This window comes from Alosa pseudoharengus, unplaced genomic scaffold, assembly GCF_046254945.1.
Source record: "Alosa pseudoharengus isolate Yale_2024_CS ecotype anadromous, Long Island Sound unplaced genomic scaffold, YU_APseudo_1.1 YU_APseudo_1.1_scf_13, whole genome shotgun sequence".
In the NCBI taxonomy this organism is placed as follows: Eukaryota; Metazoa; Chordata; class Actinopteri; order Clupeiformes; family Clupeidae; genus Alosa; species Alosa pseudoharengus.
The window spans coordinates 9,486,537-9,511,937 of record NW_027468598.1 but is presented as its reverse complement, the minus strand read 5'-3'; the positions used below and the strand labels follow the sequence as shown (position 1 = coordinate 9,511,937).

Below are 25,401 nucleotides of genomic sequence, written 5' to 3'. Positions count from 1 at the left end.
GGGGAGGGTGGAGGAATGTTGCTAGGCAACCGGTTGTATAGCAGACAACTGGAGGGAGGTGGACTTTTGTGCAAATGCTGCCGTCAGATAAAAATGGGGTGTGATTCTCTTTCTCTCTTTCGCTTTGCCAGGTTCTCTCTCTTTCTCTCCCTTCCTCCTTCTCACTGTTTCACACACACACACACACACACACACACACACACACACACACACACACACACACACACACATATATATATATAAAAGGTGTGCTGAAGCACTTACAGTATTCATACAGGACAGATCACATGACTTTATTCCAGCAAAGCTCTGCAGCCTGCAGGTGCTTCTGGGAGCCCAGCGGCATCATGGGAGTGATGGATGTCTTACTGAAGCTTTGGTGGAACACTCTGATGTCTGTCCACCGACCCCCCCCCCCCCTCCCCACACTTACATTTCTTCAGTCCTCTCAAGTGGACGACCCCTCTCAACCCCCCCCCCGAAAACCCGCGTACAAGCGTTTCTCTGTTTGCCGGAGCCGCCGCCATAAAACAATGTTTATTTGTGTGGACAGCTGCACAGCGCAGTAAGAGAGAGAGAGAGAGAGAGAGAGAGAGAGAAAGAGAGAGAGAGAAAGGGAGAAGGAGAGACAGAGAGAGAAAAAAAGGGAGAGGGAGAAACGGAGAGCGAGAGGAAGAGGGAGAGAGAGGGAGAAAGGGAGAGGGAGAAACGGAGAGGGAGAGAAAAAGAGGCTGCTGTGCCAAAAGCGGTGATAAAAGAGATTTGAGATGCCAGAAAAAAGGCCCCCAAACCCCTGAGATATCCACCACAAGAGAGAGAAAGAGAGAGAGAAAGAGAGAGAGAGAGAGAAAGGAAGTGGTCTTTGGAGTGATGGAGGGGACTCAGCTGAGTCGAACTACAAGGGACAATCAGCTGGGCTCCCACGGTTGGTGCAGTGTGTGTGTGTGTGTGTGTATGTGTGTCACTGAGAGACCACGTTGCCATGGTGATGATGAATTCTTGCAAACTAAAGGAGCGGGTTGGACATCCCTCGCTACCCTTTCCATCACCTGTCTACATATTTCCGAAGGGGAATGGACCGTTGTAAAAGCACACACACACACACACACACACACACACACACACACACACACACACACACACACACACACACACACACACACACACACACACACACACACACACACACACACACACACACACACACACACACACACACACACACACACACACACACACACACACACACACACACACACACACACACACGCACACACAGGCTCCAGACGTGTGGCTAATGTGTGATCCGGATCAGAGGTCAGGTCACAGCCCTGTTTGAGTGTGACAACAACAGGGCTGTGTCTTATTTGTGCCTTGAAGGCCTGAACACCCAATAAACATCATTTTTAATTAAACAGCGTGCTAATCGCACCTTAAATCCACCCAGCACAACCACTCACAGATGGCAAGTGACAAACACCGCCTCCTCCATCTGATCTGTGTGTGTGTGTGTGTGTGTGTGTGATGTCAATGAGTGCATTCCACTCTTCTTGAAGGTGCCTGTGCTTTCTGGAGCATAACAGTGTTAACTCTTCTGCATGTATTCTTTATAGACACTGACATGAAAATACCCAGATGGAACACACACACACAGAGAGAGAGAGAGAGAGAGAGAGAGGGAGAGAGAGAGAGAGAGGACCCTAATCTAAAGGGGTTAATCATCTGAGGAATTATAAGCCTGTGGGCCAAGCGGAGAGGTTTTATACACTCCTCTCTTAGTCTAGCCCTCATCACTGTCTGTGCCATCACTATCTGTGTTTGTGTGTGTGTGTGTGTCTGTGTGTGTGTGTGTGTGTGTGTGTGTGTGTTGTGTGTGTCTTCTTATTTCATCATGTTCTCTCTGATGAATCTGGTCATCCACCTTTCTACCCATCCACCCATCACTGCAATCGAGCTAAGAGAGGATAAACGGATGAGCTGAAGCCGGTGTGCAGCACTCATTTTGTCCTCCGTCATCTGCTCTGGCTGCATCCCTCGCTCCATGCCTGTCTACGCAGGGGGGAAGAGGAGGAGGAGGAGGAGGAGGAGGGGGAGGAAGAGCAGTACCAGAGTGTAGGGACAGGCAGCAGCATATCGGTCAACCAAATATTGCCAAACTCTGCCAGTTTAGCAGAGCAGATAACACACCAGTGCACACAACAAACACACGCACACACGCCATTAATAGTACCAGCAGATGTGCGTGCACACGCACGCACACACACACGCACACACACACACACACATGCACAGTTCTAATCCATGTCATCTCTGAGTGGTTTGAGGGGAAGATTTACACACATGGTCCCTACACACATAATTACACTCCTGAGGACATTTGGGTGTATGTATGTTTGTGTGTGTGTGTGTATGTGAAACTCCAACTGTGCGGAAAAAAAGAGAACAAAAAGTCCAGAAGGATGTTTCTTTTTGACTAAAAACCCTGAGTAGTCGACAACACACCCGAGAGCTAAAAGCCCAGATGACCTGCGGGTCAGCCCCTTTCCACTTCAAACACAAACAGCAGCCTCTGCGAGGAAAAAAAGAAAAAAAAAAACAGCTCCGATTTCCTCCGCCGATCTTATCCCGTCTTCAAACAGCGTGGGCGTGACCAACCGAAAACCACTTCCTGACAGATTCTAGAAGATTCTACCACACTTTCCAACGACAAATCCCCCCCACCTGATTCTCCACACAGCTGTGCGGTTCCAGTCGCACATCAGCACTAAACAGATCGTGCCATCATCACTACTCTGGGCTATAACAGCAGGGCAAATACAGACTTATTAATGGAAACAGCAAACCCGCTGGTTACAGCCGGCTGTATCACACCGAGTGTGTCGAGGAACTCTGTCTGCATGGTATTGATGCCTCATTTATAAGACACAGGGATTCCCTGGCACACTTTCAGTACATTCTTCCCCAGGGCACCGACGCACACACTCACACACACACATATTTCACATCATATCAAACGGATATGCTGTTTTTACCTAATCTCTTCTCTGATCTCGGTTTGGCCTCCTCGGTTTCTCTACTGAAGCCTGAATGAAATTATTTAATTTGAGTGAATTGAATTGTGTTTGGAGGGCACCATTAACAAAGAGTTACGACTCATGGTGCCGTGCGTAGACCACGGGATCAGCTGCCAAACAACATGCCACAAAAACACAAACACAGCTCCTAAAATAAAGCAGTGATTATTCTGGGCAGCAACACCATCTTCACAGAGACCGGAAGTGATCTGAGAACTGAGATTGTGTGCGCTTTGTTTCTGTCTGTGCTGAAATGGGCACTGTCTGTTCTGCTCCGAGAGAACCAGCACATCAGAGGCCCAGTGAGGCCGGGCAGCAGAGGGCTGCTTCTCTACTCTGCTCTAGCTGGAGGAGGCTGCGCCCCCACCCCTGCAGGGGTCACCTCAGATGTTCTCCTCTCAGAGACTGGAGACGCGCTCAGGAGCCATGGGCCGATAGAGGGGCTGAGCTAACTAGCATGGCCCTGAAAACACAACTTAGAGAAACAGAGAGAGTGTGAGAGAGTGAAAGTGAGAGTGTAAGAGAGTGGGAGAAAAAGAATGGAGAGAAAGAGAGAGAGAGAGAGAGAGAGAGAGAGAGCTGAAATGATTCATGGCGCTCATTAAAACTGATTGTGATGTCACGTTAAATGAGTGGGAGGGAGGTCAGAATAAACGGAGATAGAGAAAGAGAGTAACCTGGATTCTGCTTTCAAAACATCATCTGACACATGAAAGCTTGCCAACACACACACACACACACACACACACACACTTACCTGTGCATAGTCCCTCTCCAGGATGGACTTCTTTTGACTGTAGGTCCTGTGGAGGAAAGAGACACAACATAAGATAGAAGGAAGGAAAGCAGAAGAGTACAATCCCTCATGATAGCCATTAGGACAGGACAGCAGCGCTGCTATACTAATACTACACCATTTCTCTCTCAGACCTGAGCTGGCCACACAAATATTTCCCTCCCATTGTACACTGTGACAGAATAGCACACCTGCTCCTTAGCCATGGGGTACAGAATAATGACAGATTTTGAGAAACTAAAAAAACACTTTTTCCATTTCGCTTTCTGCCACCTTTATTACTCAAGGTACTGTTTGTCTTACACACACACACACACTCACACAAACCAAAACTCGTAGTGCCATGTATAATTTTCAAACTAATCTTCAAAATGTTGACATTAAAAGAATATCAAATTCTGTTTGTGTCTGTTTGCATGTCTTTGAAAACATTTCTTATTAAACACCAGTGCAAAACTGTGTGAGAACTATCAAATATCAAAAGGTTACATAACGACGTCTAGAACAGACACACACAGTCCAAAAACACAAAGCAACAGAATCAATAGTTACCACATGATTTATAAGTCTTTTAAGAGTGTGCAAATGATTTCTCTGTGTGCCATAGATAGGACTACTTGAATCAGCCTCTGATTTCTCTGATGGGCCTGGATGTGCAAAAAGGAAAATAAAAGAGAGAGAAGGAAGAAAAAAGGAGAAAGAAGAGAGAAAGACAGAGAGAAGGAGAATGATGGAAAAGAGGGGGTCAGATTCTCCTCTTCTGAGAGCCAGCCTGGCTTGCATGTTTGTGGTTTGTGGTTAGAGTGAGTGAGTGTGTGTAGTCCTGTGTGTGTATGTGTGTGTGTGTGTGCGTGCTTGTATGTGTGGCTGTATGAATGCATTCCAGTTGTGTGTATGTTTGAGTGAATGGGAATGTTTGCATATGTTTGTGTGTTTGTCAGTGTATAAAAATGGTCACATGTAACGTGCATGCTTCTAGTGAGTGTGTGTATGTGCTAAGTGTGCAGTGTGCTAGTCACTCGTACTCCACGACCATGCTCTCTTACGCAAGAAAGGAATTTCCGCACCACCATCCCCCCCCCCTTCGCTGGACCCCTTCAGACATCCAGGAAACCGAAACAGAGGACACCGCTGGCCCCCCGCACACAAACACACACAGTCCCCTACTCAACGGCCCCAAACTGTCCGGTGGAGCACTGTACCCAAAAGCAGCAGTATCAGCTCTCATCACTCAGTGTGCAGGTTGACGAGATTACAGCCGGCGCCTATCTGTTCACTCCGGCCCATACACTGAGCACGAATCCCTTATCTCTGTTTCTGAGTGCCGACTGGAGGTATGCGCTTGTCACGGACCAATGCCCCCCCCCCCCCCCCCACCCCCACCCCCCCAAGTTCATGCATTAGAAATCAAAACAAAACACCCCTATGTACATGGGAGGATGGGGGAGGCAGAGAGGACTCTGGGATTGTTATGTAATGATCATCCTCAAAGCTGAGCCAGTGGGTTTATCTGAGAGATGCACGCATGGAGCGGTCTTAGCTCAACAGATGACCTCTGGAGATGAGATGAGAGGAGCAAAGGCCCCAACACCGGTCAGCCATCAGGAGATCCTCACACATGGCTGGAGGCTCATCTTTATGCCACAGCAGCCCAACATCTGCTGAGCTGAAGCTAAACAGAACAGCATGTGAAAGCTGTTACTTCTTGTGTCTCAGTTCCTGCAACACACACACACACACACACACACACACACACACACACACACACACCCTAATAGCAGAGCCATTGAGTGTTGGCTGTATAGAGGACATGTGGAATCAATAACAGGAGATCCATATCTTCTCTGAACTCAGTGGGCTGTCACAGACAATCAGGCTTAAAAATGGGCCCCGGACACGTGGGTGCCACATCCAACGGCCTCATCCCAGCACAGGACCTATGTGCAGCATCCCAGTGTGTCTGCTCACACACCGGGGCTGCTAGAGAAAGAGAGGGGAGACAACCACAGCCACAGGTGTGTGTGTGTGTGTGTGTGGTTGCTAAGGCAGAAGTGATACTGCAGCTCTACTCGGTGGGTTTCCCCTTCTCTTCTGCAGGCCTGGGATTGGTTGGGTGCACTGCACATGTGCAAGTGGAAGCATACAATGGTGCTCCGTTGACTCAGATGCTGCATGTGAATTTGTTACATGTGAAACCCCACAACATACAGTATAGATCCACACACATGCCGTTTCCCCATCTAGGTCACTTTCTCAACGCCTCTACACATACATAAACATATATCTCTCTTACACACACACACACACACACACACACACACACACACACAAACTAAGTACATGTAGAGGAGGCCACATCCGCAGGCCGGGCCTTAAATAGTCTCCTGGGTGTGCTTCTCCATGTGGCAGTGAAAGCCTATCCTGTCCCGGCCCTGACCTCCAGCCTTTACAACACGAGAGCACTGAGGCTCTGCAGCAGTGATGGGAGCCTGACAAGACATGGGACAGGGGGACAGGTCAAACAGGGCTGGGATGAAAAGGGGGAGTGTGTGGGGTGAAGGGGTCAGGGGTTAAAGATGAGGGAGTGAGGGTGGGGTGGGGTGGGGTGTGTGTGTGTGTGTGTGGGGGGGGGGTGTCTTGTATGTCACAGAGCAGAGGCAAGACGGATGTCCGGCACTATGACACGGTCCTGCATGCTTAACCAGGCTGGGAGCAAGTTTGAGGGAAAGTGTGTGGTGTGTGTGTGTGTGTGTACATGTTTGTGTGTGCGTGTGTGTGTGTGTGTGTGTGTGTGTGTGTGTGTGTGTGTGTGTGTGTGTAATATAGGCTACATGTCCGTGCATGTGCTTCCACTCTAAACTCTGGGAAAAGACAATGGCAGAGGTTAGGGGTTAAATGCCCATGGCAAACTCCTGCATTTTGCTCTCTGCTGCCATTTTCCGCTTCCATTTCACAAACACATACACTCACAAACACAAGTAGCCTACAGTATATGTGTGTGTATGTGTATAAATATTCAATAAACCCAGAACAATGAATAACAATGCTAGCAGAAATAGACAGGAAAAGACCAGATTAGCTACAGAAGAGAAAATGGATTAGTGGAAGAAAAGAGAGACGGAGACAGAGACAGAGAGAAAGAAAGAGAGAGGAACAGAGGGAGACTCCGTCGTCTGGGAGACATTCTCATCGGGGTGAGGTGGGGAGGAGACGGGAGAGGAAGACAACGATTGGAAGCCAGTAATTAGCCTCAGCGCTAATTACAGCGCAGACCGTAGGCCTGAGGAAGAGACCTTGTTAGTGAGCTCTCGCTCACACACACACACACACACACACACTCAGACACACACACGGGTGGAAACCCCCAACGATCTAAACTAAGGCTGTACTCTGCCCTGCAAAGATGTGGATGTGGATAAGGACTTAAGTGAAAGCTTCATGGATTATTTTAAGTGAAAACCATGCCCGTAGTGGCCAAAATGGTTCATTGTACTTGTAACGCTTGATTGCCATTTTTTTTTTTTGGTTTTCAGGTTCAGTGCTGCTGGTGACCCAGTGGTGTCTCCCTCCAGGAGCACATTTATTGCCCTACACACACACAGAGGCCCTGAGGAATTTGGGCTCTCCCAGTCAAGCTGTAAAGCCAGCCCCAGGAATGGCTCTGAAAAAATGACATCTCTGTCTTTCCCCTCTTTCACACAGTATGTCTTTCACACACACACACACACTCTGTCACACATAGTCTCTCTCACTCACACACACACACACACACTCTCTCTCACACAGTCTCTCTCTCTCACACACACACACACACGCACTCACACAGACGCGCAAAGCCGAGTGAAAGGCTGGAAGACAATGATCATAAGCAGGGGAGAATATGGGTCAGCAATGACGTGTGCATACATGAGTGTGTGTGTGTGTGTGTGTCTGTGTGTTTTCATGTTGACTTGACAAGGTGACAATCTCAAGTTAATCCTCCCTCCCTGTAGTCCTAGCCCCAGCTGAGGGAAAGGAGAGGAGTCACCTCAACCGGCAATCGCCCACCTTCTCCTCCAGCCACAGGGCTGGGCACACTAGACAGTGTCTCTGCCAAGCAGCTCATATACCTGGAGCTCCACGCCTTTGAGCCCGTCAGACATCCGGGGCAATAAAATCAAGACACAATCCAATCCCTGCAGCATCCACATCAGAAGGGAGGTCAGTGAAAGGTACAGGGCGCTTGTGTTTGTCACAAATGAGAAATGTCTCTAAAGCTGCAATAAGAATGGAATTCTGAAGTATCTATTACTGTATTCCTACTACCATTTTCCCATGTTCCTGTGGATTCTTTGAAAGGTGAAGAAGGGAGATGGAGAAAGTGAAGGAGAGAGGAATAACGGGTGGGATTAGCTTTTAGTGCTGCTGGGACAGACCTAAGGGATAGGGGGAGCCTAAGTAGTCTAGGGATGAGCCCTGAGGTCAGCAGGGTCAACTCATTCTGCTGCTGCCTCCAGCTAGCTGTGTTTGTTTGGGTGCAGAGGCTGTGTAATCTCTCCCGTAAACACCAGAGGCACTCTGACAAAAAAGACAAAGACATCAGCATAAGGGAGAGAGACAGAAAGAGAGAAAGTGAGATAGAGAGAGAGAGAGAGAATAAAGTGTCCTGAAGCGTGCTGGGTGTCTGGCGATGTTATGGGTTATTGGCCGCGTTCTGAGCAAACGCCACGCTGATTTGATTGGACTTACCATTACACAACACAATAACACAATAAGTGGATTCATTCTACAAGAATCCATGGGCTCATCTGATTTAGTCTTTGTGTGTGTGTGTTGCATGTATGTGTGTGTGTGTTGCATGAGCACACACAAGGCGGAGGAATTGGACTCAGAGAGTTGATGTAATCATGTTCATGTTGGTGAAGGAATGTGACCCTCCCACAGACATGAGTTTTCTTCACTCTCTCTCTCTGTTTTCCACCATGTATGCTGCAACAAAGCACCCGCATGGCCATAAAAATCCAGATTCAAACACACACACACACACATTTTGCATTGTGGGGTCTCAGGAGGCCTGAATATAATGTCAAGCCGTTACTCATTCTCACTTCTCAAACACACACACACACACACACACACACACCATCTCATCAGTGCAATCTCTGACATGTCTGGGCCACTTTTCTGCCACCATGGCGACGCCGCTACGGTAACCCGGGTGCAGAGAGGTAAGGTAAACAAGGCTAATCCCGCTGGGAGCCCCTCGCCAATCAGGCCTGGCTTCAGCACATCTGGCTACGCCACGCAGCTAACCCCGGCAGCAGCTCCACGATCAGCGCCAGGCCAGTCTGAGAGGGAGCTCAGCGAGGCTTACACAGGTCTGAGAACAGCCGTGGGCCACGAGGAAGGCTCTTGGCAAGATTGGCCATGCTGAGTGAATTAGTCAGGAGCGACGCAGAAGGAGCGGTCAATACAACTCTAAAAAACGCACAAAGGTCAAGTGGAGGCACAGGCCTCACTGGCTTGGAGACAGACACTGTGTGTCTGTGTGCGAGTAAAGCCTGTGTGCGTTTAGTGCGCATGCATGCCAACAGAACCTCGAACGCTGTTGCTGGGATTGATTAAAGTCATGCATAAACACCACAAAGAGACTCCTTCAAAACAACCATCTCTCTCTCTCTTTCTCTCCCTCTCTCTCTCCCTCCCTCTGCTTTGTTCCTCTCCCCCTCCTCTCCCTCATCCCCCTCTCCTTCCTGAAATAACAAAACCTCTTTCAACTGGCTGAGGTCAGACGGTACACTCGAGAGGCAGCAATTTCCCACAATCCTCAGCTGCACCCTCGCGTTGCCTTCCTGTCGAGTCGGGCTCCAGTGGGCTTTCGTATCTCCACATCAAGGTGTCTGGAGCGGCGAGCGCTCTCCTCCTCACCTCAGCGCGGCCGCACGGGCCAGACAGCCCTCCAAACACACACCAGAGCGCCTCCGATATGACTCACTCTAGTCACATGATATCCGCATCAAACACTGGCGTCAAAAACTAAAACATGTTTCCTAAGATCCCTAGATGTTCCAGCCCCTAAATTCAGCTCCAACTCCAATTAAATTCTCTCGCTCTCTCCGTTTCTCACACACACCTGCTTTTTATGTACGATTCTTTTTAATGCCCCAAGAGCACAAACACACCCTTGACCACAGTCTGAGTAGTTTGGCCTGTCATATTGGCTCGGCCCTCCTACAGAGACTGCATCACTGTCAGCTGGATGGCCCAAAATAAACACCTCTCATCCGCTCTCTCACACATACGCACGCGTTCGGTCACATGCGACTGAGTGAGAAGGAGTGTGTGTGTCTGCACAAGAGGAGGCTGGTGGGGTGGAATGCCCAGTCTGTTTGTTTCTAAACAGGCTTGTACCGTAAATAATGTCCAAGGCAGCTTTCCAACGATTGGAGAGTGGACATGTTTTAAGTCATTTGTGTCATGCTTTGTGTGTGTGTGCTTGTAAAGAACTCCTATGAGCTCAGCTGTCCTTGCACAGCCACGAACAGATGACATTCTGACTCGCAGACTCCCGCAGAGGGAGATGTACCCTCCATCCGCTAACACAGGAGGCGGGGAGGATCAAAAGTGGGAAAGAGGAGACCGAGATCAATGCAGAGCTCCAAAGTCCCAAACATCAATACACAACAGGAGACCACCCGCAAGTGAGAGACATTAGGAGCCAGCAAGCCAGCGCGCTCGCTGTGTCTGCATATGAATGTCGGGGTGTGCATGACTGTGTGTGTGTGTGTGTATTTGTGTTATCAGTGCCACCCTTATTGGCAGCACATGAGAAAGCGTGCTAACACTCTGTGGATTAGAGTGTCGAAAGTGTGTTTTCCCAGCGTGTCCTTTAGATGGGGTCAGAGCTAGTCTGCATAGGCCTGGTCAGATGACCACAGACAGAGGAAGAGGGACTTAATCGGGCCTAGCGGTGGCTAGGGAGGTAGAGGAGCCATCCAAAAGAGGGCTGTCCAGTAACCGGAGGATTTCTGGTTCGAGCCGGACTCCTCCTGAACCAGCCGAAGTGTCTGCTCCCGGTGTGCAGGGTGGCACCTTGCATGGCAGCCTTCGCCATCGGTGTACGAGTGTGTAGGTGAATGAAGCATTACTCTGTAAAGCGCTTTGAGTGCTCGGAGGACTGGAAAAGCGCTATATAAATGCAGACAGTTTACCAATTACACAAAGCTCCAGTCCTGTTGGTTCAGCAGTCCTACCTTCTCCTGAAACCTCTGCAAAGACTGTGACAGACACTCACTGTGCAGTGAAATTTAAATGTTTGAAATTCCATGCTAACTCATCTTGCTGCCAATGTAATTTTGCAGCACAAATTGTTTGAATACACGAGTCACTCATTCACATACTCATACTTCTTCACAGAGAAGCAATTTGTGGCATTTTTACCTTTTTTGGTGAAAACTGTTGTTCAAACTTCACTCTGAACTTGAATACATAATTTTAGCATCCTAGGTATTTTAATGCATTACAAATAGGACAGTCAGGTATACAGTTCCCTGTATAAGAGCGTAGCTCTTTATTTATACAGAAGCACAGCATATGTTCAGGAAACGTCTGACGATGAGCATGAATAACAGCTATATTTGTGAGCGAGCTGCTGGGATGTAGCGACAGCACCCCATTCCCAAGGTGATAACCTTCTTAGCGGGAGATTTGGGGAGGGCTGCGAGGTTTCAGCAGTAATGGAGCGTGCACTCAGGAGTGGATCAGGTGCCAAGGTGGGCGGGAGAGTTGTAGAAACTCCAGATTAGTCAGGATTAAGAGTGGTATAATCACACCACACACACACACACACACACACACACACACACACACACACACACACACACACACACACACACACACACACACACACACACACACACACACACACACACACACACACACACACACACACACACACACACACACACACACACACACACACACACACACACACACACACACACACACACACACACACACACACACAGGAGTTCATGACATGACAAAGACTGAAATGACCTGTGTGGCCTACATCTTTAAAGCATCACAGTGTTCTGATTGAGACTGCCAACCACAGCTCAGCCTTCTAGCTTTAACAAAGGCACCGGGATTAATTAGCCCGTAATGAGCGCAGAGCCGCTTTGTGGATTAAGAAGTTAAAATGTCCGCTGGCAGCCTGGGAAGCAGTCGCTGTTGTCCTGCGGTCTGCCCACTCTCCCTTTCTCTTGGCCCCAGGACACTGATATCTAAACCAATCTCTTCTGTGGTTCTACCACATCAAGCCTGTCACACATAAATGCCAAAGGATGTCAAGAACATAAACATAGCACTATTTAATCCCTATGGTCATAGCCAAAAAACATCAGAGGGAAACACTATGACTGTTACAGCTGTTACTATTACTACTACCATTACAGTGCCTAGAGATGGCACTGCTGGGAAAAGCATAAATATATCACATAAAAATGAATAGCAGCAATAAAAGATAAGAGCATCGGAGTCCTCTGCTGACTAGTTTCAATAGTGGCTCTGAGTGTGTAGTGTGTGTGTGTGTGTGTGTGTGTGTGTGTGAGTGTGTGAGCAGCAGGGAGCTAGCGATGCACGCTAACTGAGTGAATGTTGACCAGAGAGCATTAATAAATCATGTTTGCTGTAGTAGGACGAAAGATGTAGTGTGAGTGCGCGTCCTGACAGACGGCCCACTCTCACTATGCAGACCGCAGGGGGAGGTCTGTGATACAACTCTCCTGTACGACTTCAGCTACTCACACAGACCACCTGAGGAAAAGTAAAACACATACATACGCGAGCAGCGAGACGCACTATACAAGTCATTCACATTTGCACATAGCTAAAAACATGAACCCACATAAAAACTCACACACATGCCTTTGATAGATTTTGATAGCACTGCAATTCAATTCAGTATGAGGAACAGTCAAATGAGCCATCTTTTCTGCCTTCTGGAAATATAAACACAGAGCCTGCCTCTGGACACACAACAGTCCCTCTCCTCTAGTTCTCTGGAACATAGAGGGACATTTTAAAAACTTACAAGGAGAGAGAGAAGGAGAAATAGAGAGAGAGAGAGAGAGAGGGAGAGAAAAAGAAATGGGCGGTAAGGGAGGGGGGGGCTTTTGTGCTACGCTGGTTTCAAGTTATGACTTCCAGCTGTTGGAACGCTGGCCCCAGAGCAGGAAGTCCAGAGGAAATGCCTTCGTCACATCCCATAGTCCTGTGATCTGGGTGTTCTTCCAAAAAATGTGAATTCACTCCTCCTCCTCCTCCTCCTCCTCTTCGCCAAACTCTCCTAACATTTCTCTGACCTCCTGAGTGCTCCGCTGGCGCTTTCGCAAGAGGCTGGTTTTACTGGCTGAGGGGGCTGGAAGTCTTACCTCATGTCTTCCAGTAAGTCACATTCTGTCTGATGCTTGATGTGGAGCCTCGTCATCTGCTCAGTATGCGTGTTCTTCAGCTCCTGAGTCACCTTTACCTGCAAAACAGAGGCGAGTGCAGCTATTGTCACCGTATGTAGGGCCAAATGGACAGGGCCAAGCTTTACCCCACACATGGGGTCATGACACACACACACACACACACACACACACACACACACAGACACACCCACACACACACAACTGAAGACAAACTTTCTGGGTCACACACAAACAAATGGCAGGACTTCCAGAGAGCTCTGTGGTACACACAGGCATTCTCATCATTCCAGACTAAACAAATCATACAACAGACACAGCCCCATACGTGCATACGTGCACACACACACACACACACACACACAAAGACTATCGGTCGCAAACGCAATTTGCTTGACATGTGACACGGGGTCTCTTTCATGTGGTGGGCCTTTGAAGATAAAAAATCCAAGACCCCACCCTTTTATCACAGAAAGTCCAGCAATTCAAACCCATATCCTGTGTTTCACCTGTCCAATTACCAACTGCCTTCATGACATAATCTTCAGACAATCCAACACCCTGTGACAACCACACATCAAGCTGGGTAACTAGTTCTATGAGGCAGGTTAGTCTTACTGCCGGCCTTCAGTGGGCTCTGGCTGGCACTATTTAGCAATGCTTTGTGCAGTGTGTAACGGCTTGGGGACGTCTGCCCAGGTCGAGAGGGGACCCTTCCTATGGTTGGGTGCTATACAAAATAACAATAGGATTTAAGGCCTGATGAGTTTCTACCAGCTTCAGCTGTTGTCAATATGTGTAAATGACTTACACACACGTGCTGAGAGTGAGACACAGAGGAAATGACCCTGGACACTCATGGACCCCACAGATGAGTGCACCGTCAACATAATTTCCCACTAGAAAAAAAACTGATGCTAAAAGGTTACTGTTAATTAAAGTCTAGCCTCCGTACGGCATGAACAAATAATTGGATCCTTTCTAATTCCCACAGCCTTTACAGTCAAGGAGACCAACTCAACACACATAGCCCTACGGACCGACGGCTCATCGCTTTCGATGAGGTGGATTCAGCAGGTTCTGTTCAGTAGCATCTGTTCCACTACCAATATCGCCATCAATACTTTTTTTGGACACCTGATTTCAACATTGCTACCACATGGTCAAATATACATCACGCATGTTAAGAATAATCGTCACACTATATTAACATATGAGACTGTGGTGGTGGCAGAGGGGAGTGGACAACCAAATGTATTGTACTTCATGGGTGCAAACACAATGCGGCTTCGTCCTGTGTTCACAGCTGATGCCGCAAAACGTTATCGGTGTTGCATGTCTGTCCTGACCTCGGAGAGCAATCACTCTCGACGCACAACCACCGACACAATGCTGTAGAGGTCGAGATCATAGGTTACCGAGACGAGCCAGGCGAGATATTAGCAAGGAAACAATTCATCAGCGACTGGACAACGTACGTCTCATCATGGGGCAGCGTGCTAAATCAAGATCTGCCCAAAATGCTGAGGCAACAAAAGATGTACCAAAACCAAATGTCACAAATAACCTCCAAGATACCCACGGAGAATTACTTCTACTAAAGATGATGTACATAACAACGCATTTGACCGCGTGTCAGAATCAAAGACACAACAGCAGAGACAAAATACCCTCGGCAACTGACTGCTAATCTAGCCAAGACAAAGCTCAGTGTAACACACACCAGTATTCTTTCATTTTGCTAAAATAAGTGAACACTCGGTATAAAAAGAATTAAACATGCCGTGCACAAAAGCCCAAAACCAAAAGGTGCACGAAATATAAACTGGAGGGCCAAGGATGTCAGGTACCTCCGTTGTTCTGACAGATCAACATCAGTCCTCCTAAACAAAAATAATGACAAGACTTGTCATTTACACTTATCATGGTATTTTCTTTCATTGTGAATCTCGAACCGCTTCAGTGGGCTATAGGTTACACGAAAACAAAGGGATAAAATATGAAAGGACATTTCTTCCTTCTTGGGGTGACTGTCATCATTTCACGGTTACCGCTTTACATCCAAACGGCGAGATATCTCGGAGCTACAGGTCAGATGGTACACCACCACGCCTGTCACAGAGATGTCAACAAAGACACGCATCTCGAGCGCGAACAATGACTGAGTCGCGCAATAACAAGTTACCTAAATGAGGGAATGTGAGTTGTTTGTAGCCAACCACCTAGCAGTCCCTTGATGCCCACCATGCCTTCAAGCACGAGAACGGAGGACCGCTTACCGTTAGCTAGGGACAGCTAGTTCACTGTTCCGCTAGCTGGGTCTGAGCGCAAGGCTGTAGCGAGCGGGCTTGATAACTTTAGCGGTTGAAAGTGCATTCCACCAATATTTGCACTATCGTTTGCTACCATCATCTCAATACGGAGCTGCAGTGCAATCAGGTTGTTAAACATATCAATTCAATACATTTTCTACAATGTTCTCACAAGCAGCTTTTTGGGAACCACAAAAATCATCAGTTTTGACAAAAACACTCGTTTACTTTGCCTCTCGTGGATGAGGGTAAACTGAAAAAAACTTACCTTTCTCGGTGGTGGCTGCATTTTTGAGCATGGACATGAATGATTTATTCCTAAAGAAATCAAATAATTCCGAGAAATCTTCGACAACTCGAAACGACACAGACACTAACGCTACCACTCAAGGGAAGGGGATGGAAGGAGAGAGAAACAGTGTGTTCAGATTTGTATTCAGGCGGCCATGATACACCAATTCCACACTCCCAGACTCCTAGTCCGTCCGAGCAAACACTGCGGAGCTCAGACAAGCTGGGGGAAAATAATAGGGGAATTGCAATGGTAAAGCAGCGGGGTCTCTCGCTGAGCTGAACGAGAGCCGTGGAGCAACTCAACGGCGACACGCAGAGGCAGGTCTGAGCACATTATCTGGCTGTAGTATTTTCACCCATGAACATATCGCCCCGTAGTGGCGATGGCTTTATTCACAACTTCACCGCTTTTTAAAAAAACATTTTCGCTTAGCTGCGCGTCTTCGTCTCCTGCTCAGCAACAAGGAACCGCAGCTGATCGAGGCAAAATCGATCGAGTAAAAAAGCAGGCAGCAAGAAACAGTCGATCACAGAAATATAGATTTCCCATCCTTTTTCGCCCTTGATCCCACGCAAACATGTTTCCCTCGCAGTAGAATGCTCTGGTAGGCCTACTAAGAAAAGGCTTTTTTTTACTGGATATAGAACTTTAAATATGATTTTTGAATTCTATTATTTAAATATAATATAATTATTATTATTAGTTGTAGGCCTTGTAGTGATAGTAGGCTGTTATATTTTTTTGTCACTTAGTTTAAATTAAAAAAATGTCAACTTGAAATGTATTAGACTGATCTGTAGGATCTGATAATAGCCTAAGCCTACCTTCTTAGAGCTGTCATGCTCTGTAGCCTATAATACTGTAAAAGGATGATGATTCACAGTAACAGGATTCCAGTTTCTGTTCATAGCCTGCTGGACTCTTGGAGCAATAGCTTACTCACATGGTTTCTATTACTTGTATCATATGGGAGATTATTTACTGAGGCTATTGGTGACATTCACAGAGAAGAATGGAATGGAATGTGTGTGTGTGTGTGTATGTATGTGTGAGTTTGTCTGTGTCCATTTCCCTTTGTGCCTACTTTCTTGGTTCTTAGGTCAGCGGTTGATAGTCCATGCAGACTGTTGGCATTGAAGTGATTGGTGAGGTGGTATTGGACGTGACTGTGCAGAGAGCCTGGGGGTGCTGAGAGCACTGGTCTTATGGGTAATCATTAATACACCATTACCAGAGGCAGGTAAGACATTAATCAAACCTGTACTTTCTCATCTCTCTCTCAGTGCTCCTCTGTCATGGGCGAATAGAAGATGTCTACTTCCAGTCAGATCCTGCTCCTGTGAAGTCATCGCTTCGATTTACTCTGTTTGTTCTGTCTGGGAGTGCCTCCTCTATGTGGACTTTAGCAGCAGGTAGGAGAGAGTGTTTAATGCCCCCCAGCAAACTGACTTTATTTGCGGGTTCTTTCTTGTTGCGTGAGTGTGTAATGATAATAAGACTTCACTGTCACTCTCTCTATTCTTCCTTTCACACACACAGACACACACATATGAAATGTAAGAGACTGGTAATGCCTTCTTCGGGCTGTTATGCTCTGTTAAAATAGACATATGACACCCCCTCCCCCCAAACCTTAACCCTAACCCTAACACCCCCCCCCCCCCCCCACACACACACACACACACTTTTTCTCTTTCTCTCCCTCAATTGTGTCCTTTGTGTATGTTTCCATTTGTATGTGATGTTCAAGGGTTAACCTGGTGGCAGTGCAGTTTCGATGTAACTGTAAGAAAAATATCTGCCAAATATAAAATCCAAATGTAACCTTCAGGTCTGAGGTTTCAGGGTAGGAGGATTCCGTAGTAATATTTTAGCAGAGACATAAAGGGAGACATCATATAACGGTATTTCGTTCATGCTGTCTATGCACGTGAGGCCATCGCAAAAAACGTACAGGGTCTCCGGAAAATCCACAGACACATGATATTACTTTGGGCCAGTAAATTCCTCTCCTTCTTCCAGTCCAGTAGCTCTATTATTCATGGTCAACATACCACACTTTTTCGTAAAACTACCCTTGCTTATCTGAACATTTTGAAATGTGTCTGCTCTGACAGTGTAACCCAGACCAGCCGTTGGGCATTACCCAAGAACCACACAGTCTCCTGTTTTGAGTGCAAGTCCTGGGTGCAAGTCAAACCTCATCATTTCAGGGATCTTATTCACTAATATCCCAACTCCTGGATACACTGACAATTGATTGTGTCTTGCACGTAAAACAGAGGTGTTTGCTACATGTCATGTGGCTACATGCTATACATGACTTATTGACACCTGCACCCTCCACTTCCTGAGATCAGGCTGAGGCTTGCCAAAATGAATGTTGACGCCCACTTATGTCTTAAGAGTAGTGAGAGGCATGGGACGCACCCACTAACATGCAGGTACAGTATGGTGTGGTGACAGGCCTTTTGGTGTACTGGCTGGTAAGCAAGGCGTGCAACTGTAAGTGTAATGTGAAAGATTTGTTATTTTTTTTTATTTGATTGAATAAGTTATTTTGCTTGTGATGTGTGAAACTATGGGCTTAATTTATGGATATAGTATGCTGTGTAGATTTGGCCACCCTCAATTCTATAACTGTTTCAAGAGAAAGAGAGAAAAAACTAAGGGGTTTTCTTTCTTATCGGCAATTGTGTGGTTCAACGGTATCTTGTGCTCTAAAGTGTCTGCTGATGTTTTAAGATATGATCCTTACACCACAGTGTGGGTCTTCAGTTGTGAGGAACCCAGAGAAGAGAGTAGTGATGAGCAAACCAGCTGTGAGTTTGTCATGCCCTCAGGGCTTGGAAAAACTATTTGGAAAAGGAGAGGCTACGCAGGGTCCGGTTTTGCAACTTTTCAAGGTAAAGTTAAAAACAGTGTTCTGTTTATGGATGTAGGTGTTTTCTACATAACAGCATATGATTAGGCGCATGCTTTATCATAGGGAGATATATGGTGTTGAATAGTTTGTATGTAAAAGAAGCTTTGTTGTGTTGGTGTTCAGAATGCTCTGCTGTCCACGTCTTGAGGATTGTTTTACCTTTCAGCTTGAGCTAATGTCTGTATTGCAAAACAAGTCTTTGCCCGTCTGGGGGGGGGGATGGGTGTGCGTACCATAGCGTACCATAGCATTAATTCCTGCAGGCGCCCCTACGTCTGTTCATGTATGTATCAGGTATGACTGATAATTGTTATGATGGTTGTCAGAAAACAGTCAGAAAAATGAAAGTGAAATCCTTATACATATCAAGGAGATGTCTCTTAGGTATCTTCTTTCAGGTAAAGGTCAACTAGGTCTTGAAGTCTGCATTTGGACCATTCACTTATCCACAATGTAGTGCATTATACAGTATAGTGAATATATGCACTATTTAGTGGTTATTCATCGCTATACAGGGCACTAGAACATAGTTGTTCCAGAATCAGATGCTCTCTGTGTCTATCACAACTTCTTTATTCCCAATACTCTCACTCTTAACTGATTTCACTAACTTCAAAATCATTACTGAGAGAGATTTTTTTTACACATCTAAAGCTTGTTCCTTGTGCTCCTCTCCAAATTCTTTGTTTTTGCAGGACCCTCACAGACAAAAATGGGTGACTTCTTAAACAGCACGTTTGCCCCCAATAAGAGCCTTGGCCCTTACCGCTGCCAGTTCAACGAGGACTTCAAGTACATCCTGCTGCCGGTCAGCTACGGCCTGGTGTTCGTGGTGGGCCTGGTCCTGAACGCCGTGACCCTCTACGTCATCCTGTTCCGCACGCGGAGCTGGACGTCCAGCACCATCTACATGTTCAACCTGACGGTGTGTGACACGCTCTACATCCTCACGCTGCCCTTCCTCATCTACTACTACGCCGACGAGAACGACTGGCCGTTCGGTGAGGCCCTGTGCAAGCTGATCCGCTTCCTCTTTTACGCCAATCTCTACGGCAGCATCCTCTTCCTCTGTTGCATCAGCCTGCACCGCTTCCTGGGCATCTGGTACCCGGTCCACTCGCTGGGCTGGGTCAGCACCCGGCGGGCGCGCTTGGTGTCCGCCTGCGTCTGGCTCATCGTGGGCGTCTTCCAGGCGCCCGTGCTCTACTTCTCGCGCACGCACGACGACGGCACGGGCGTGGACCGCACGTGCTACGACACCACCAGTGAGGACCTCTTCGACGACTTCATGGTGTACACCACGGCCGTGTCGGTGCTGCTCTTCGCGCTGCCCTTCATGGTGCTCATGGTGTGCTACGGGCTCATGGTGCGGAAGCTTCTGGAGCCCACGCAGGTGGGCGAGGGCATGGGCTCGTCGCGCTGCAAGCAGAAGTCGGTGAAGATGATCATCATCGTGCTGGCCGTCTTCATGCTCTGCTTCCTGCCCTTCTTCCTGACCCGCAGCCTCTACTACAGCTTCCGCTACCTGGACGAGCAGATCAGCTGTAGCCAGCTGGAGTCCGCCAGCATCGCCTACAAGGTCACTCGGCCGTTGGCTAGTGCCAACAGCTGCCTGGACCCTGTCCTGTACTTTATGGCCGGCCAGGGCTTCCGTCGGAAAATCACCAGACGGACTAAATCCAGAACTCCGCAGAAGGTCAAGACCCTGTCCACTCCGCTGTGATGCTTTGCAAAGGCCTGCTGAAAAGGACTGAACGGAGAATGTGACAGGACAGGGTCATGGATGTATAAGACTGATGTAACTGTAAAACAATGCACGGAGAGCAGAAGCAGTTACACTTACAAATGCACAACTCAAACCATTTGGTGTCCTTTTTCAGATATTTGTCAAGTCATTTAAATGTTCTCTTTGATAGCATTTTATTTGTCACTGAACAAATGTTTATTTTCCTTCACAGACGAGACAGATTACACAGAGCTTTCAGCAGTTGCTCATGTCTGCACCTATTTGATAGGCATCCAAACAGTTTTTACGGCTGTGTGACAATGCTCTGTTCTCTGCGAGGTAAAACCATTGTGCTGCTCTCTGCATTGTATAATCTGTAAAATTATAACTTTAATGTGGGTTGTAATGTTGTTGAAAAGTCTGGAGGTTAGACCTAGCATCTTCATTTTAATGAAGGCAAGCTCAGGAGACCAACTTTGATCCAATTACCTGAAGGGTGTATAGGGGCATGGGGACTCATATTACTGTCCCTATTGTAAATCAATGGGAGAATCAATATCATTCCCTTTACTGACCAAATAGTTATTGAAAAAATATGTATTTAATGAAATATTGAAAAATGTATATATGATTTGAATACCCTGGTTATTAAAGAAATCATGCTTTTATGAGATAAATCTCATAAAAGTTTTAAGATTTTTCTTATTAGGGCGAATATGAATGCCACTAGAGGGAGTTGAAACTGCCTGTTGTTACAGTTTTTCTTAGTCGCTTTGGTACATTTCTCAGATCAGAATTGAAATTCTCAAAACTACCTGTTCAATCTTCACATCACTGTGTCACTGTGCATATCAGAAAAGCAGTTTTTCATTTCTTTGAACAAGTTGCAAATGCTTTGGTACATCCATGCAAATGATTATGTACAATTCTCTGTGGTTTCCTATACATTATCAATTGCTTATGTCATGTTGATCAACGTGTATTATGGATCTCTGTTGAATAGTCTCTCCCACAACATTTAGGCATAGCATAAGTCTTTACGTGCAAAATGGTTGAACAAGTTGTCATCAGTGTTGGGAGTAACAAGTTACAAAAGTAATGTAATTACTGTAATATATTGCTTTTTGCTGTAATGCGGTAATGTAAGGCATTACAAAAAACTATTGGGTAATATTTTACTCGGTACAAACTTCAGTAACGCGCATTACAATGCATTTTAACCTGAAATGAAGTGGTGTTATGTTTTGATACATATTCGCAAACAACTGCGCAAATAGCAGAATGTATCTCCTGTTACTGGTTGAAGATGACTGCAACTGAATGGCTGGCTGCAACTGACTCGATGGACATAAGCCTACGCTCATTATTTTCAATTTATCAGAGACAACTAGGATATGAAGAACAGTTAAGTGTACTTTGTGTGTGAAACCGAAAGATCTCTATACCTCGCGAAATAGCACAATTAATTTAATGACACATCTAGAGCGGTGCCACGCTAATCTTTTTGATTCTTAAAACATACATGCTCTTCATGTCAGCTTCGTGCTGTGAACTTGAATTAAAGAGAATGAAGGGATAGAAATGTAAAAAAGATGGGGACTTGGACTTAGGTCGCAAAAACAGTGACTTCAGACTTGACTTAATTGCGACTCCACTCAAAAGACTTCAAGACTTGACTCGGACTCGAGCTTCGAGACTCCTGAACAAGCTGTATTTCATGCAATTATTGCTTTTTTAATCTAAATTTATTCATGTATTTCTATTTTATTTTACTGCTACATATACTTTGTGAAACGTATAACGAGCGGCATGGGCCTTTTGCCATAATGTGCAATGTAACGCATGCGCTATGTGCGCATTCACAGATATAAATGCATTAACCATGGCTACAAGAAGTCCTCCCGGAGTTGTGCCTTTTATCATTACTTTCGGTTACAAAAACTGCACAGAGGAAATAAGCGAACAGCTACATACAAGGTGTGTGGCACCAGGATAAATTATGCCTATTCAACAACGTCTGATTTCATCAGGCATCTCCAAACGCACCCAGATAGGTCAGTCACTTAGGCCTAACATATATCGTCACAGGTGACAAGCTAACCATCGCAAAGTGTTGTTCTAATGCTGGGAACAGGCAGGGATGGGCAAAAATACATCAGAATGTATTTCAAAATAAAATACCTAATACCCTCATTTTGAATGTATCAAAATAAACTACAAAATACAATTACAATTCAAGGAAGTATGGAAGCACTGCAAAAAAGTTTTTTAATATCCCAAACATTTAGCCTATTAAAACTATATAGTAAAAAACAATACAATTTGGCCCGTCATACCAAATAGTATACCGTATGCAAGTTCATGTAGTGTGATCAGAAGAATAATTCAAGAATTTACATTTACATTTAGTCATCTAGCTGATGCTTATCCAAAACGACTGACAGCTTTCAATTAACCACATTATAACCAATAGGCCAAAATCACAATTGTATATCTGTGCCGAATTTCGTACTTCAAGTCCAGTGCAGAACTGAATAAGAAAATCATAAGGCTATGTATCTTGAACTTCCAGTATGTGAGAAACTTGATATGCCTTAATATATAAGTATGCAGCTAATAAGGAAATAGAATTGTTATTTAATTAAACAAGGTGAACTTGTCCCTACTGTAGAATGCAGAAATGGATGCTACAAGGAAGGGAATTCAAACACACTCAACACCTTACCATCTATTGATGTCATTGTGGTTCATTGAGATATCTGACATTTTTTCTGTTAAAGATTGGCATGGAGACAATAGGACATGGTTGCCTTTGTCGGTGTCCTTATGTGAACTTGCACAGGTCAACTTGCTCATCTTTACTTGCGTACGACTTCACACCCGTGCTTCAGACCAGAGCTGATGCTTCAACAATAGCCATCACTGAAAAGCTGTGAGTGTCTGTAAACACAGCTGTTCTCACATTAGCTGATTGCGATAAAAATAAACCATTGTTGCCTAATTACCAATTATTCATTACACCTGTGTTTTTAGTGTTTTTCACATATAGTATTTTGCAGTATTTCTAAAATACAAAAATACACACCAATAAAGTATTTTGATACAAAATACAGAGCCATTTCCTTCAACCCAATAAAATACAAATGACAAAATACTATTTTGTATTTGAAATACAAATACATATTACATGTTTCAGAAATACTACCCATCCCTGGGAACAGGCAGATTACATCTTTATAGTTGGCCATATGATGACATTTTGGCACCAAAATGGCCAGCAGCGGCACTGTGTAGCCTATCTTGACAAGTTTTGGGTTACAATAATACAGGTAGTGGGCGCTCTGTTGATTTTAATGAGTAGGCCTAAGCCTAAAGTTACATTTCTATCACAATTGACCTCGACCTTTTGTCTGCTTTTAACAAAATTCTGGCTATGATTGTTCCTTGTATTGCATCATGAGCCATCACTGCGCCTATTGCATTCTACTGTTGTTAGCCTTAAGCCTAGCTCAGTCATTATGTTATACCACATCGCCCTCCATTAGAAGTGCAATGAGCTGCATTGAGCATAATAAACTGCATTTAGAATTCCAAATCCATATTTCTAGATATTTTGGTAAAAGTAACTTAAAAGTAATACAATAGTAGTGTAATGCCTTACAATTCAGAGACAGTAATATGCACAAATTCTCAATTACCTAAATTCCTGTGGGCGTGGCTAATGGCATGTTAATACAAAAGTTGTTTGTTTTTGGGAGTTACATACACCCCCCAAATTTGGTGTGTGTATCTAAAACTATATGCCAACCACAAGTCACAGTGACATAAGGGGGCACTGGCGAGTCTCTAGGACATACCCGGGGCCAAGCTTTTTTACCTAGCTGCTTTGTGTGACACCTGATGTTTGTGTCAAATTTCAAGACTTTTCAACCATGTTAACCACCTCAAAATATATGTCAACCACGGGATCAGTCACCTAAGGGGGCGCTAGCGAGTCCCTCGGCCACGCCCGGGGTCAAGCTCTTGTACCTAACTGCGTTGCGTGACACCTGACGTGTGTGCCAAATTTCAAGAATTTTCGACCATGTTAACCACCTCAAAAACAGGAAAGCAAAAAAGTGGAATAACAATAATAATAGTGAAAAATAATAATAACTAGATGTACCGCATAGCGGTACAAAATATGACCGCCGCTCAGTCCTGTACATCCGTCCCGCGAAAATAAATCACACTTCAATTTGTCTCCATATTTTACTCCATCCCCCACTCTTGAAACTTTTGTGTATGCTTGTTTGGCATGCCAGAGTGTTTGTGCGGCTGCACAGAAAGAAGCCTACTGGTGCTGAAAAGGTGAATAGATTGTAGAATAGCCAAAGAAGATGTAGCATTGTTATAAAACCTTTAAAATCTCTAAACAATCACAAGTAGGGCAGTTCATCACAGTTCATCCATTGCAACTGGATTGATGAAAGGTCACTTACACCTGTAGGCTAGGCCTACATTGTAAAAGCAAAAGGTATCAGCATAATCTTATTTATTTATTTATTTGTTTGTTTGTTTATTTATGAACAAAAACATCTCTGTCAGTTCCATGCCGTTTTCAACAGCTATCAAAAACAAAGGTCATTTTTGGATGGATGGATTTTTTGTGAATGTTTCTTCTTCTACATAAGATTTTAGTCATCTTTAGTTCATGTAATACTTTATTGTCAATGCACAAATTAAGTAACAGTAGTCTGAAACGTTAGAAAAAAAAGGGTTGTTAGTAAGGCACTTTGTCTTGTTTTTTTCAACATGTTCATTCTTAGTATGACATCAAA

The 25,401-nt window shown here is 45.5% G+C and overlaps 2 protein-coding genes across 8 annotated transcripts in view; one reads left to right on the top strand and one right to left on the bottom strand.

Moving 5' to 3' along the window:
• The window catches only part of fchsd2 (FCH and double SH3 domains 2), a 61,289-nt gene extending 45,129 nt beyond the window's left edge, over nucleotides 1-16,160 (bottom strand). For 2 of the 4 annotated variants that reach the window (XM_076282012.1, XM_076282015.1), the window contains exons 1-3: nucleotides 15,903-16,159; nucleotides 13,284-13,381; nucleotides 3,832-3,877 (exon numbers count right to left, since the gene is read on the bottom strand). In XM_076282012.1, coding sequence (XP_076138127.1) covers nucleotides 3,832-3,877; nucleotides 13,284-13,381; nucleotides 15,903-15,923 — 165 coding nt within the window. In that variant the 5' untranslated portion in view covers nucleotides 15,924-16,159. Of the gene's footprint in view, nucleotides 1-3,831; nucleotides 3,878-13,283; nucleotides 13,382-15,902 lie in introns of all 4 variants that reach the window. The other 2 variants (XM_076282013.1, XM_076282014.1) reach the window with 2 other exon arrangements.
• A 2,223-nt stretch (nucleotides 16,161-18,383) lies between these two features.
• p2ry2.1 (purinergic receptor P2Y2, tandem duplicate 1) lies at nucleotides 18,384-23,719 on the top strand. 4 transcript variants are annotated; one of them, XM_076282008.1, is made up of 3 exons: nucleotides 18,393-18,434; nucleotides 18,695-18,835; nucleotides 19,551-23,719. In XM_076282008.1, exons 2-3 carry the CDS (start codon nucleotides 18,763-18,765, stop codon nucleotides 20,576-20,578), a joined length of 1,101 nt encoding a protein of 366 aa, XP_076138123.1. In that variant the 5' UTR covers nucleotides 18,393-18,434; nucleotides 18,695-18,762; the 3' UTR covers nucleotides 20,579-23,719. The 4 variants fall into 4 exon arrangements, with proteins under 4 accessions (XP_076138124.1, XP_076138126.1, XP_076138123.1 ...); XM_076282009.1 differs by lacking the exon at nucleotides 18,695-18,835 and having other exon boundaries at nucleotides 18,384-18,434; XM_076282011.1 differs by lacking the exon at nucleotides 18,695-18,835 and having other exon boundaries at nucleotides 18,385-18,415.
• Nucleotides 23,720-25,401: the final 1,682 nt, after the last annotated feature.

Excerpts from the sequence above, each read along its gene's own strand:
- p2ry2.1 (XM_076282007.1), top strand. The coding sequence starts at position 18,499 with ATGTGTGAAACTATGGGCTTAATTTATGGATATAGTATGCTGTGTAGA. Across the intron at positions 18,836-19,550 it reads CGGTTTTGCAACTTTTCAAG|GACCCTCACAGACAAAAATG; the intron begins GTAAAGTTAAAA and ends TTGTTTTTGCAG.